Genomic DNA, 14,614 nt, shown 5'->3' on the forward strand with positions numbered 1-14,614 from the left:
GTTTTCTGTCTTGTGTTAGTTCATGTGAAGGTTGGGGAGCTGTAAGGTCCTGCTGCACAGAATCTGTAAAGATTGAGGATCTTGTATTGTGGCCCTATAGACTGCCAGCACATTTTACTTTTTATCCCTCTTCTGTATTAGTTTTGTGTTGCCTTGTGTGAAATCTCTGTGTATGTCAGGATGGGGGAAGAAGTTCTTTCGTATTTCCTTCACATTTTCTTTCTTCCTTTCTCCATTACTGAAGGTTGTTAAAAAGATAAAATTCTTGTGTTCCTTCATTATTCCTAGTTGTTGGGCTGTTTTCCCCCAAAGAAAGGAGAATTTGGCCTGAAATTATTCTTTTTCCTTGCCCTCCTCCTTTATTTTTTTTCCTTTTTTCCTTCTCAGATCGTGTAGCATGTAAGATGTAAGACAGACAACTTCTGCAAAAGTGTTGATCCCTTACCTCGTGTTGTCTTGTCTCCCCCCCCCCTTTTTCTTTTTCCCCTCTCTGTAGTGTATCTTCATATCAATTACATCTTAGGGTTGCTCACTACAGTGCTTGTGGTCTTCTGTTCAGTATTTCATTTCAGTATAGTGCTGCCTTTGATATCCTGTGTGATTCCATATCCCTGTCAAGTTAAACACATCTTCTGTAGTTTTTGCTTGGTGATATCTCTCCTGCTGTGATATGATGTCATATCCTTTCACATCTGAATGCTCTTCATCCAAGCGACAGGTTGAAAGCTGTTGTTGCAAGGGTGGGTATCGTTAGCTGTTCTTTTTATATTGGTATCATCATCATATAATTTTCTGTGGTACTGTTTAGTTTTCATTTACATTATTTTCCATCCTGGTCTGTTAAATATTTCCAACGGCTTTCTCTAGCTCTACTTGTATTTGTGCTAATGTGTTGTTGTCAGCTGTTACTAGAATAGCAGCGTGAACAAATTCTTCCCCGTTTTTCCTTTGTTCTGAAAAATGGTTATTAGTGGGGAGTACTGTGCAAAGTAATTTTTAATTTTGTTAGGGCTTTCACACAGATTTCTCATTAAGTATAGAGGATGTGAAATTAAGAGCTCCACTCGGCTTGAATCACTGATTTATTTATTTATTTATTTACTTCCCTTTTTCCCCATCTCCTTCCTGGACTGCAAAGGAAGGCTCTTTTTTCTGACTTCATGAAAAGCATCCTAACGTCTCAGAATAAACTGATTTTACAAGGTCAAATAATCTTCTAGATATTTTTGCATTATTAAAACTAATCACTTCCGTTCCTGAACTTTTGATGCCATCAGGGTTTGTGTGTGATCTTTAGAGAAGAAAGGAAGCATTCTTCTTATTTCACTATTTATTGATCTTGCTCCAGTTAATCATGTTTTCTAAACTTAGGAACACGTGTTTGGAAGTGGTATTTAGTTTTGTTGCTCAGGAGGTTAGGGTGTATTTCATATGGTATGCAGTCATCCTCATGGGGAGAAGAAAATCCTGGAGGGCCCTGGAACTACAGATTGGATTCTTACTGAACTGACTAAATCATTTCCTTTTTTCCTTGGCAGAAAGTTTGCCTCTCAGTTGTAAGCTAAATGGATTTGAGAAGAAACTGTAGATCAAGTATTCAAATGCAAAATCTTGATAAATTAGTATAAGTAGAGTGAACAGAATGAAATAACTTAATTTGGATCTGTTGACTCCTCCTTTACAATCTTATAATCGTTAGAAACAAAAATTTGACTGGAAGGGAGTTCTGGAGGTCTTATAATTCAGCCTCCTACTCAAAGCACAATTAGTTTCAAAGTTAGATCAAATTGCTCAGGGTTTTGTTTTCTGTAGATAGTAGTAACACTAATTCGATGAATAGGACAGAAATTATAAAGCCTGATTTAGTTTCACACCTTGACTTTTATATGTGCTTGTCCTAATGTTACTGCCTTTATGCAGTGAACGTTTGTAGTTGTTATATTAGCGTTCATCGTCCTACTTCGACATCTAAGGTTGTACATTCAAACTATCGAGTCAGGAATCTTTATATACATATAAGCATGTATGCATGCATATGTATTAAACATTTTTATTTGCATATAGTCACAGCTGCTTAGCTAACATAAAATGACAGGTCTACCGTCTTGTGTTTTGAGTGTTCAGTAACTTAACGTTGAAACAATAATTGTAAATACTTAGTATGCACGTATGGCAAAGAACTGCTAGAAGGGAATAAGAATTAATATTGGTATATGATTTTTGCATATCTATGTACAGGAAATTAAATACTTAAATGAATTTAAAGCAAAATTTCATGCAAGAATATCTACTTTACTGCCCCTTCCAACCTGCATGCTAATTCATAATTAAAATTGAGTTTGTTTTTCATCCTGCAGAAATTATATGGGCTACTTCTGGGAGATACTCCAAACCTTCCATCTAGTTCCAGATGCCCACTTTCTCTTTGAAGTTGGCAATAGTTAAGACAATTTTAACGGCTTCTAGCATCAGACTCTTAACATCAATTAAAATGAAAAGATATCTGTATTGTAAATCCCCAACATGGGTCGGTAAGGAACTTCACTAAAGACAAGACTAGAATGTGGCCTATCCGTGTAGAACAGTTTGCATGACTTGGAGAGTGAGAAAAAATATATATTTACTTCAGTATCCATCACCTCTTAAACTATGCAATTATCATCCTCATGTACACTTTTCATATCAGCCAGGAAAATCCCTCTTTATCACAGACAGAATAGCTACCTAATCTCTCAATCTGAATTGGAAAGAGGGTATTTTTATATATATACAGAAGATAGTGAAATAAACTGAATAATGTGATTATAAACATCTGTGGCACGTAGCCATGTGAAAGGAAGATTGTTTGTGAGACTGCATTTAAGTTCTGTCCCCTCTCATTGAAAGTTTCTTGACTTAGAATTGTTTTAAGTCTCGCTAAGATTCTAGTAATTCTTCTCTTAGAAGAAATACATTGTCATACTTGCAGCAATACAAATTTGTTTGTGTAAGGAGAGCTTATACTTGAGTTGGGAATTTCAGACAAAAATCCTTGTGAAAAGCACTGAACACATGAATGGACATGAATCTAGTATTTGCATACAGGTGTAGTATTAAAAGCAAATAAACTCACCATTTAGGAATTCCTTAGTTAGCCAAATTAACCAGGATCAGCAAAATAAACGCACAGCTGGAAATGCTTCTGTGACAGCTGCATGCAACATGCTCTTCAACAACATATCTACTTTTCTTAGAGTATGTGAAAAATCTAGGAAAGAGAGATGAAATCAGTTGTATACACCAGCTTTAATTGAACAAATATCATTTGTCAATTAAGGAATTTACAGAGTTGCAAGTGGGACTTGAACTGGGCTTCCCAGCATCCCCAGGTGACTGTTCTGTCAGTTGAGAAGCTCTGCAAGCACAGAAATATTTTTCACTTGTAATTTTTTACAGAATACTTATTGGCTGTTCTTGTCAGTCAGAAGAAAAGTTTTCCAAACTAGTACATGCTCTCCAGTTAGATATTGGCCAGACATTTTGCATGATGAGAGTGATTTGTGAGCCATCATGGAGTTGTTCTTAAAATACTGGCTGAATTACCGGTCACCTCTGTATGATCTCATGGAAAATAGTTCTACTCTTTTATAAGAGACCCAAAAATGTAGAGAGAACTGTGTCCATCTTTGTTATACTAGTTATTTATCAATGTTCAAAGAATTGTGCAGTACTTTTCCATAGAAATATGTCCTTGCAAATAAGCAAACTTGGGGTGGAGATTCATACTTGCCTCACAGAATCTATTTGCCAGGCCTTCTCCTTGAGCATCATGTGTCAGATATTTGATTCTTCAGAAACAGCCTCCTCTTCTCTGTAACATATACCCACCTTATTGGGCAGTAGTTAGGTGGTGGGCTGAATCCTTTCTGGACACTGACAGGCAACCTTCAATTGCATTTATTTTTTCAAGGTATCTTTTTGGTATAAAATAACTCTGAGTATATCCAAGTCTCTCTCTGGAATAGACCCTTTGTCTGCTCTGTTGAGGCTGAGCAGCTGTAAACAAGAGGAAAAAAAATACTTAGATGGCACAGTGCTTGCTGGGACATGGGTGGAGAAGACCCTCTGTTCCTGGCTGTCAAAACAGGCCTTGGAGCTGGGGCAGGCAGTCATTGCTTGAAGCCACAGTGGGATTTCTCTAAACTATTGTAGGAACCTATCACATGCCCTGGTATGGCCTAGGAGTGAAGAACTGCAAAGCACCTCAGTATCACTTTTACCTCCGTTGTGCCAAACATATCTCTGTCCAAGCTGATGATCCCTGTCAGCGTGCTTGACTGTAGACTTTTTTTTTTGGCTATCCCAACAGTAGTAAAATTGCCTCCTAAATGTCCCTCCTTTTAAATTTTGCTAAACTTTTTCTGTGCTCTGATATTAACTACAGCATAATAAAGTGCATATTAGCAGTGTCTCCCTTTTATCTTCTTTGTTTTAAATGTGTCCATAATGTCCTTCCCTAAATCTCCTCTGTTCCTGGTGCCAGAATTTCAGCTGTGACACATGAGACGTACCACACTTCCAAGTACACCAGCATTCCAAGAAAGGTGTCTTGGGAATAGGAGTATCCGAATTATTCACCATGTAACCTTCTCTTGAACTGCCTCCCTGGCCTTTTGCTTGCTAATTAGGTTACAGTTACACCTGGAATCTTCATGTTTCTAGTGCATTTAAATGAACTCGTGTAGTCAACCTGAGAACATTTCTCTGGTTTCTTTGACGCAGCATGATAATTTTTTAATCCTACAGCCAATCAAGTCTTCAAGAATCTTCCAGGAATCAGCAGACAGAGCATCATTGATTTTTCATGGAGGCTCTTGAAAAACATGACACAGGGACTGAGGACACATGGAGTCTGGCATCTGGTTAACACATGCTTCAAGCTGCTATCTGTAGTTCAGAGAACTAGTGGTGGCAGCCAATAACCCTTTCCAGCACTGAAGCCAGTGCTCTCCCTGTCATAGTAAAAAATATTGATGCACTAAATGACTCATCTTTTAGACAGAGGGAAAAAAAAGGAAATACAAATGGTGGATCTGGAAGACCAAAGGAGAGCAAAGAAGTAAACAGGTATCCCCTGTTATGAGTAAAAGGAGTAGGGAAATTTGGAAGAGGAGAGAATATAACATGTGCAGCTTTATTTTTTGATTTTGAGAAAGGAGAATGAGCAACAGAACTGTATCCTTGGTCTACAGAATTGTGAAAAGAGGCTTTCTAGGACATAGAGTGGAAGGACCACAGCCGGGGAGCTTGCATAGAGGAATGGAGAAAGGCGAAGGCCCCTTGTGATGACAGGACCTTCTGTGTGACCCTAAGGTTATTACTTATTTTGAGACTTCCTTCCTAGTCTATCTTTTATTGAAATAAGCTATTAAGACCAATTTGATTGGCAGGAAGGCGAGGTATGTTATTTTTGAGAAGAAGCTGTCTTTAATGACAATTTGTGTCTAAGTCTAGCAATCTCAGTGTATGGCTGTGTGTGCCAGGATGTCAGCGACCTCTGGTTTCTCATGTACGCTCATGCCATGTGACAGTGTCATCTGCTGGAAAGGATAACTGCAAAATGTGTCTTGCAATGAGGGATCTTCTGTTTACTTGGAGGCTAAAGCTGTCTGTAGTTGGTAAGATTGCTTTCTTTGCGGGAGCAAAACAGTTCCTGTGGTGGCCGTGTTTGGAGATGGAAAGTAAATTTCTAGATGCCATTGGGGACTCTCTGGCTTTTAGCTTATATCTTTGTTCCTCTTACATTCTTGTGGAAAGACAGAGTCTAGAAGCTTTCTTAGGCTCAGCCTGCTTAAAATCACAATTTAAAATACTGCGTTTTAAATTGCTTTTAATCTAAAGATAATTCAAAAGCACATGAAGATTTTGGATAATTCTACTTTCAAGAGCCCAACTCGAGACCTTACAAAGGGAGCCAGTTTTTCAAGGAGGGATGCTTAGGTGTTTCAGAAAATTGTGCCTTTTTAATTGTCATCTCAGTTACTCTAAGACTATGTTTGGCCCTTTATTTCTAAGAGGATATAGAGCCATTAGAGTGAATGGAGTTACAGTTGCTTATGAGAAATACAAATTTTGCCTGATGAATAGGAATGTTGCAATTGCCATTTTGCCCTACAAAATGAACTGGATGTTCCTGTGGTTATTTTTTCTTTACAAAACTCATAAACAGAGGTGGTCCTATACACATTCCCTCCTAATGAATCATTTCCCCATCATTAATGTTGGTCTGCAGATGAAAACAACCTAAAATATGTTGTAACATTTTAATGGTAAGAAAATTCATCTCCTGTACATGGAGGTTGTTGAACAACTTTCTTTCTCCTAAATACAGGAGTAAAAGGCAGAAATAACCATTTTGATCCATACTGCTGTTTACATCACTGAGGAGAAGAAACTGATACTGGAGTCAGCCATTTCATTGAAGCAGACTTTTTTAGCTACAAGTCCTCACTGTCCAAGTACAGAAAAGGAGGAAGATAGCAATTGTATCACTATGCATAGGCTCAACTATTTCAGGCAATTACTGTGACACAAAAGCTTTGTTTTTTCATCTCTCAGGGGGTAGTTCAGACCCCTCCATGAACCAATAGTCATCAGAAGAGAAGGGTATAGCTAGGAGATGAGGAGGGAAATACAGGGAGAAGAAAGAGGGAGTGAGAGCTCCTTTTTGGCGTTAATGATTTGTGAGATTGTTTCAGCTGCTTGTGGAGTTGCAGCCTGGTGTCACAGGATTTAACAGCCGTACTGTAGTTTTTACCGAGTGTCCTAGAACCTCCCTCTCTCCTCTGTGTGCGGCTTCTGCTTGCGTCTTTTCTAATGCTTTCCTCTGCCAAGTAGGTCACATTCTCAAGTAGACTCTCACAGGCTTTTCTTCTGGAAAGTGGCATGCCTGAATTTTGGTTCAAGGCTCCCTTTATCGTTCCTTGTGATTAGCCCAGAAAAGGGGCTCAGCTATATTTAAATAAAGCAAAATGTGTATGTACATATCAGCAAAGACATTGCATTGAGGATCGATTCTGTGATGAGGAGCTGCATTCGTTCTCTCCCCTCCGCTTGTGTAATGCAGTGGTTGACCTTCTTGTTAAGATTTAGCAAAAATAATGAAAGATTTTGAATGCTTCCTTTTGCATTACCTAATTCTTTTTAAAGGAATCTGTATTTCTTGCAATCACTGTTCTTCACTTTCAGAAAAACAAACTTCTTATGACCAGCTTGAGCTAAAATTACCTATTTCTTATAGATAGTTTTGGATTAAGAGGCTGTAAGATGGATTTTGTTGAGTTTTACCTAGTATCTTTTTGATTACAGGTGACACTAAGAGTAACATTTCCTATCTACTGAGGATTAGTCTAAGGTTAATGCAAGATTTAAAGCATAGTCCTACTGTTTAAAAGCAGTTAATTGGCATCTAGGTATGTTGGTGATTTACAGCTTGAATGTAACCCTCAGCTTTGACATTGTAAGCAACTTAGAAAATGTGTGCAAACTAGAATAGTTCAGAGCTGCTAGGAAGAAAGATCTTTGAATACCAAGCTTATTTTAATGTCATCATGCATCAGGATATTTTGACCAAGAGTACATGCTGATAAAGCACTGGTTGAAAGCCTTTCTACACCTTTTTGCCCCTATGCTATCTGATTCATTGCTTGAGAGTGCACATATATCTCTGTTTATCTTTTCAGAAAGCTTTGGCAGGGGTAGATGATCTACAGCAAGTGAAGTCCCTAGAGATGCGAGTAGATACAAGAGAGAACAGCTTGGGGAATTTTGGTAAGAAAACACTTTATCCTCTACTTGTCTTCTGAAATTCTACTTTACTGTTTCTCAAAGCAGGACTGGGGATTTGGAAATCAACAGTGTAAAGTACTGTCCTGCTAGAGAGTTCTTAAAACATGATCTTCCTGGTATCTTGATCTCTATTTTCTCCTGTGAGATGGTAAATAGGACTGTGAACATTACCTGCAGTGGGATGAGTGACACTAGTTTCTAATGCTGATTACCTTGAATGAATTCCTCTTCAGTGACATACCCCCTAGGCTTTAAATGAGCATTTACTGATTACCTTGCTCTCTGGGGTGCTTGATACTACTCTAGTGAGACAGAATAGCCAAAATGCAGTTTATTTGCATTGGAAATTTCCCCTGTGGCTGAGGAACTACTAATGGTATCAGACCACAAATGTTGCTAGCAGTCTGTATTTGCTTACTGTACTTAAGCACAGTACCTCATCAAGCTGTGCTGGAGAATATGCTTGAGGAAGTACGTCATTTTGATGAGCAGCAAAAGAGCCTAATGCTTGTGACTCTTCTCTTTATCCACAGCACCATACTTAAGAAGTAAGGCGGTACTGGGGAAATTTCTTGTATAGGAGAGTTAATACTGATAATGAAACCTCTCTTTTTCACAATTCTGATAATTGTTTCTGTCAGCAACATGTGGATTCCTGTCACAGCCAAGTGGTTCTCCTACCTATTACTCTACCRTGTCAGGGTAAAATTTTCTGTGCTACAGGCCAACACACCCCCAAAAAGTGGATACTGGTATTTTCAGCCAAACAGTTTATTTTCATGGGCAGACCACGAAATAACTATAACATAACAAAACCGATCAGTTTTAATGGGCTTTTTGATGCTGATTTACCAGAAGGGCTAGGGAAGGACAGTGAAGTGGCTATACAATTCAAGAAAAAAGCCCCTTTGTACTGGTTATTCTGTTTATTTTGTAAATAAGTCTTTTCATGATAAGCACTTCATAATTTATGGTAAATTACACTGGTTTCTTTCATAGTTCATAAGGTGCTCAGCCTTATTTCCTCCAGCTGATATAGAAATCTCATGCCAGTTTTATCAGTGCTCCAAAGTGGTGCTTCCATTCCTATGTCCTTTCACATTGGTTGTGATAAAACAGCAGTAAGTTTTTACCTTCTTTGATGAGGGAGAAAAAATGTGGAATTATCTTAAATCTGTAGTCGTCTCCATTTCCTCTTTTAAACTGCTTTACCTTCTTATTCCTCACCTGCTCATACAAAGATTGCCCTTAATCTTGGAGATATCCCAGGGCATTGCTAGAGTGGAAGAACAAATAGTGTGTGTCTTCACACATCACTGGTCTCTCTTCCTCATGTGTCCTGTGTACTTCCCTGTCTTTTCTATTACTGGAATCAATCCTTTTCTTTCTGCTTCTTCCTTTTACAGAATCCAGGGCGTCATTCCCAAGCTGCAGACAATTTCTGTCTTGTTTATGTCCCACCATTTGCACCAAAAATTGGCCTTTAGGAGCTATAAAAACCCGCAGCTGCAAGTCTCTGCTGCTTTTGAGAATAACAAAACATCAAGGCTATCCTACATATTCTTTTTTTGTTTTTCTGTTTTGTTTTCCCTCTCCTTTTAAGTACATTTCTACCTTCCCCTCTGTGAAAGCCTCTTTGAAAATGTCAGCAAAGGGCTAGGGTGGAAAGTTTGCCCCTTAACACTTACAGTAATCACTGATTGCTTGCAGTTTTTCTTCACCTGACAGCTCCCCACAGCTGGCTTTTAGGCACATGGAATAAGGCCTAAATTTTTACAGGCATCTCAGGGTAATTTGCGCCTTCAGTGGGAATGCTGTAGGAAAGGTTGCCATTGAAGGTGTCAAGCTCGCTTCATACTCCTTGCTGGTTGTCTGCAAGTGCACTGCTGGCCATAGAGGGTCAGGACAGACAGTATGAATGAAATAATAGGATAGGATAATAGGATAAGAAATGGGAAAACTGAAACGAGAAAACCTGACTTGAGATAAAGAAAAGCTTTTTCACCGTTAGGACAGTCAAACTAGTGGAGGTACCCAGAGAGATTTGGAGCCTTGATCCTTGGAGATTTTCAAGATGTAACTGTATAAAGCCCTGAGCAGCCAGGTGTGATCTCACAGCGGACCCTGCTTTAAGCTGGAGATTGGACTAGAGACCTCTGGCTGTCCCTTCCAGCTTGATTGCTCTGTGAGCTGGTATTTCTATTGGCCTTCTACACCTGACTGATTAGCTTTCTTTGTAGCCTTAAACAAGCCTTAAGCTTATTCTCATGGTATTCCTCAGTTGCAGAAAGTAGGTAACAGCATCTTTACCATCAATAAATTGTTCCTTGTGATGATCAGTTTGCACCTGATAAGCAGCATTTCTTTTTAAATACTGGTTAGATGGCTGGGAAGCTGTAGTGTGTTAAGATAAAATAGGTTGTGTGAGCTCTTGAATAGTCAGATAAGAGTTAAAACGTTCTAGAATGCACATAACTTCCCAGAAGCCTGGAACCTAGCATCTCTTGAATCCCAAATTTATACAGCAATTTCCACTTGAAAAATGTTTTAATGTTCTCAGCCACATGTGGACCGTACTATAAGCCTTCAAGATGCACACTGCCTTTAGCAGGATATACAGAGAAAATTGAAGTGTGTTGTCTGAGGTTTTTCTTACAAGCATTCCACTTTGGGATGTGATGAACTTTAAAGCATAATCCTGTTAACCTTTCCGAAATTGTCAGGTCAGCCTTCTGCCCAATGAAGGTACATAGCAGAGAGGAATTATTATATTTCCTAGGGAGAGGGTGTGTGCTAAAATACTAAAAGACTATTGTTAAAATGTTTCATGTGATTGGTTTTAAAATAACAAAGAGCTTCATGCCAGAACTTGAAATTGAGCCTTAGTGGGCTTTTGGGTAATTGCTGAAATCTCCGGCTATATGTTTTTCAGTACACCTTGTTGAGTGACAGACAAAACATCGAAACTTCCTGGCAAGTCTTCCTTCCAGCTTTGTGGAATTTGGATTTACTTCTAGGCTCTTTAGCTTCATGTAGTCTTCAGTTTATGCTCAAGCAGATGGGCTATTTCCTTTTTATTAGCCTATCCCTTCAGTTTTGATTGCTGACAGATCTGGGACCGTATTCATGACCAGTTCATAGAAATCCCTGTTGAAAGTAATGGTGGGATATAGTCATTTAAGACACTACATGTTCTCTTATTTCTAAGTGATTTTAATAGCTACAAATCAAGTTACCCACAATGCTGTTCAGTGGTACTTACTCAATTGTTGCCTTCTGGCAGCCAGGCTAAGTTGATTATGTGTCTGGAGACTGCTGCTTCCCTTTGGTGAGGCAGCTGTTTTCTGGTGCAAATGAACTGTAGAAGACTCTCTTGCTGCTTGGAGGAGAGAGTCTTATCAAGGGAAAGCTCTGCTAAAGGTTCAGAAATAGACGTGTTATTTTCTTAAGGGGTTAGGGCATCCGTTTCCTTCTGCTCTGCTTTGCAGTATATTTTAAGATCCAAAGCTGGGAGACTCTTCTCAAGCTTGTGTTGCAGTGGCAGGTGCTTATACAGTCTGGGGTAACGCTGTGCTGAGGTTGGAGACATGACTCCAGTGTGTGTATTCCTGCTCAAGCTGTCTTTGACTTAGTTTGTATTAATAAGGCTCACTGAGAAGATGCAACAGCGTAGGCTGCAGCATGGTTTAGACAAGCTCTCTAAGAGTCACAGATACTTGGGCAGTGAGGTTATGTTAAACCCTGTGCTGGTGTGCTTTTTAGTGTGTGTGTGAGAGAGATTGTAATCTCAGGTAGCTAGACTGAAGCTAGCTCAGATTTGTCTCCGCATGCTGCAGTTTTATCTCTACTTATATTGCCCATTTTCCCCCAGAAATGCATGGAAAAGTCATGTTTAGAGCATGCATGGAAATAACATCAAAATAATTTATCTTATGTGATCACACAGAGTGTAAGTGAATCAATTAGATCGTTTAATTTACATATCTGACTAGTATTGCTGGAAGAGTGCAGCCTGTATTCACACACCTGTTATGTACTGTAGGATCAACATAGCATGCAGGTTGCCTGATGCCAAAGCAAGGAACTGTCAGTCATTTCTTCTTTGTATATTTTTCATTAATTTATGTTCCTGCATTCCAGGAGGCTTAAGAAGTCAAGACACAATTATTTTTTCCAGCAGTAGAAAAACAAGATAGATGGTCCTGCTTGAAGAAACTGTAAGCACTGTAATAGAAACAGCAAGAATTATTAATACAGGATTATTAATATTGTTACAGCTTTTAGAATACGATAAAAACAATATCCTGCCTGTTTTCCCTCTAGTTCTAGTTAGTTATGTAAATGTTGCCTGCTGTATCAGGGCAGCTCAGAAAGACAGCCTCATTTCTACTCTACTCCTGAAGTGCAGCACTTGAGACAATGTTGCCTCAAGGAATGTGCATCTATCACTTTCGTTCAGCAGTGGAGTTAACAATCTGCAAAATACACACTCTAACACTAAACAGAGCAGCTTCAAGATAATGTGTTCAGGCTTTTCCTCAGGAATGCACATTATGTTAAAGAGCCAATTTAATATATTCTGGGTTATTCTTTGATTTCAGGACTGTTTAAGAAAAAAAATGTCAAGCATCTGCCTTATGTATTGAGTATTCTTTAGTCTTTATTTAGTCTTGTTTCATTAAGATAGTACAGTAACACAGTTTAATACTGATACATTGTTGCTAATCAGTGATTTCAAAGCCATCTAACAAAAGGCTGCTTAGTGAAAGGGAATCTTAGAAAGAAGAGATAACTAACTACCCATTTCTGATTTTGTTTTGTATTATGGTCATCAGCATTTTCCTGATGCTCTCCTATTTTAGACCTGAAATTATATAGTTTTAGGACAGTAAGAATGTAAGATACATTGTTGATATTTTTAAAATAAAATATTATGTCAATATTGTTGATACTTTAGGGAAATTTTATGTTAATAAAAGAGTAAGTCATATCATTGGTCTCAGGAAAATACGCCATTAGGATTAAAACTAAGAAATTTAGAAGCATGCAATTGAATTTCCTTAGGACACTTATTCTGTCATCTTTTGCAGTTTTCTCTCTTTAACTTACTCTTCAAGTCTCCAAAAGTGCAATAAAATTTCTGATACGGAAGAYTGGGTTACAATAATGATTTTTTTTCCCTGAAACAGTCCTATATGTGTCAAGTGGAGTTTCTTTTTCTTGAGTTAGTCTTCAAAGTCTGTCCATTTCCCTCATTCAAATCCTCTGCTAATAACACTTTTTAAAACTTGTTTGCTTTATAATGCTTTACAATAGTCCTTGCAGAGTAACCTTTTAACTCTTTGGTTGAATCTGTGTGGCAAAGCAGTATAGTACAAAAATCAATATGTGGATTCTAGTAGCTCCCAAATAGCATTAGATATAACTAATGCTTCTAGTAAACCATGATTTATTGAAATACTTTTGCCAAAGATACTGTTGTCCTGTTTGGAGAAATGAGATAAACAACATGACCTCCTTTTAAGCCTCTCTCCCACACTGTTTGTTTGTTTGTTTGTTTAATCTTATGAGAAGAGCTAGAATGATTTCCTTTTCCTGGATTCTGCTAAATCATCTGTGCTAGAGATAGATTACTCAGTGTCTTAGCAATGATCCAGCATATCTAAAATTGGTATTATCTCTACGTTTTAAGATAGTATGCTGGAATATTTTTGCCAGGTCTGGGTAAACTCTGCTGGTGGGAACAGGTAAAAGTTTGCTGCTTTCAATAGCAAATGTTTCCTGCAGCTTGAGCCTGTATCCAAGTTAATCCATAACTTGGAGGGATTTGGTTTGTGGTTCAGAGCTACCTGTTGAAGAAATCGAAAAAAGAAAATGTATCTTAGGAATAGAGAAAAGCATTTGTAAAAGGTAATAATAATGATATACTGTTTTTTTTTTTGTAGAAATAGAACTTGTACAATTGAATAGTAAAAAAATGGATCACATCTGCAAAATTAATGGGAGTAGGCAACGGTTAGGAAGAGAAAAATAGAGTTTTAGAGTGGGACCTTCCCACTATAAAAATTTAATGTGACATAGGAGAGAGTGCTTTTGTTTTTTGGCTCAGAATTGCATTTTGAAGAAGTGTTACTTAGCTGTCTATCCAATTACTCCATCACTATTTACTATCAAATAAGTAGAGAAAGATTTTGAGGAGAGAAGCAAAAGCATCATATAAGTATCAAGAGGAGGATACTTCTTGGAATACTATGCTATAAAACATTCTTTAGGTCTTCAAGGTATCGCTCAGTTAATAAAGAACAAGGGTATTGAATTGGACAGAAGAAAACACAGTTGCTACAAAGCCAATTTCTGTTGCTTGTTTGGAAAGACACTGTATCACAGTTTTCAGAGAGGCATTCCAAAAACTACAGATCTACAGTCATGCAGATAATACATACATGTTGCAAAAATGCAAAGGCTAAAATATTTTCTTAGTGAAATAATCTTGTTAACTTTCTTACAATAGGTCCATCATAGATCTGACAGAAATAGGTAAGAAATGCATGTAAAATGAGATACTTAAGCTTGTCATAATTGTCAAAAGTTTCCTTTATTTTGCTACCAAGCCTTCAAAATGCTTCTTTGTTCTGATCCCATAGGTGCCTATCTACCTAACCTGAGACAGCTGAAACTGAACAATAGCTTGCTTGTATCTGTGAGGTAAGAAATGAATGATAACTGAATAAATACAAAGAATAACAGCCTTCAATTTTACTGAAGTGATAAAATCTTCAGTTGTGTT

The 14,614-nt window shown here is 38.0% G+C and overlaps 1 protein-coding gene across 2 annotated transcripts in view; it reads left to right on the forward strand.

The window, feature by feature from the left end:
* The window catches only part of LRRC56 (leucine rich repeat containing 56), a 65,458-nt gene that overhangs the window by 14,283 nt on the left and 36,561 nt on the right, over window positions 1–14,614 (forward strand). The window contains exons 3-4 of one of the 2 annotated variants that reach the window (XM_085298458.1): window positions 7,722–7,809; window positions 14,472–14,532. In XM_085298458.1, the coding sequence (XP_085154584.1) occupies window positions 7,722–7,809; window positions 14,472–14,532 (149 nt within the window). Of the gene's footprint in view, window positions 1–7,721; window positions 7,810–14,471; window positions 14,533–14,614 lie in introns of those variants that run through there. The other variant, XM_085298457.1, reaches the window with a different exon arrangement.

This window comes from Rhea americana, unplaced genomic scaffold, assembly GCF_003343005.1.
Source record: "Rhea americana isolate MKP2758 unplaced genomic scaffold, rheAme1 scaffold_139, whole genome shotgun sequence".
Lineage (NCBI taxonomy): Eukaryota > Metazoa > Chordata > Aves > Rheiformes > Rheidae > Rhea > Rhea americana.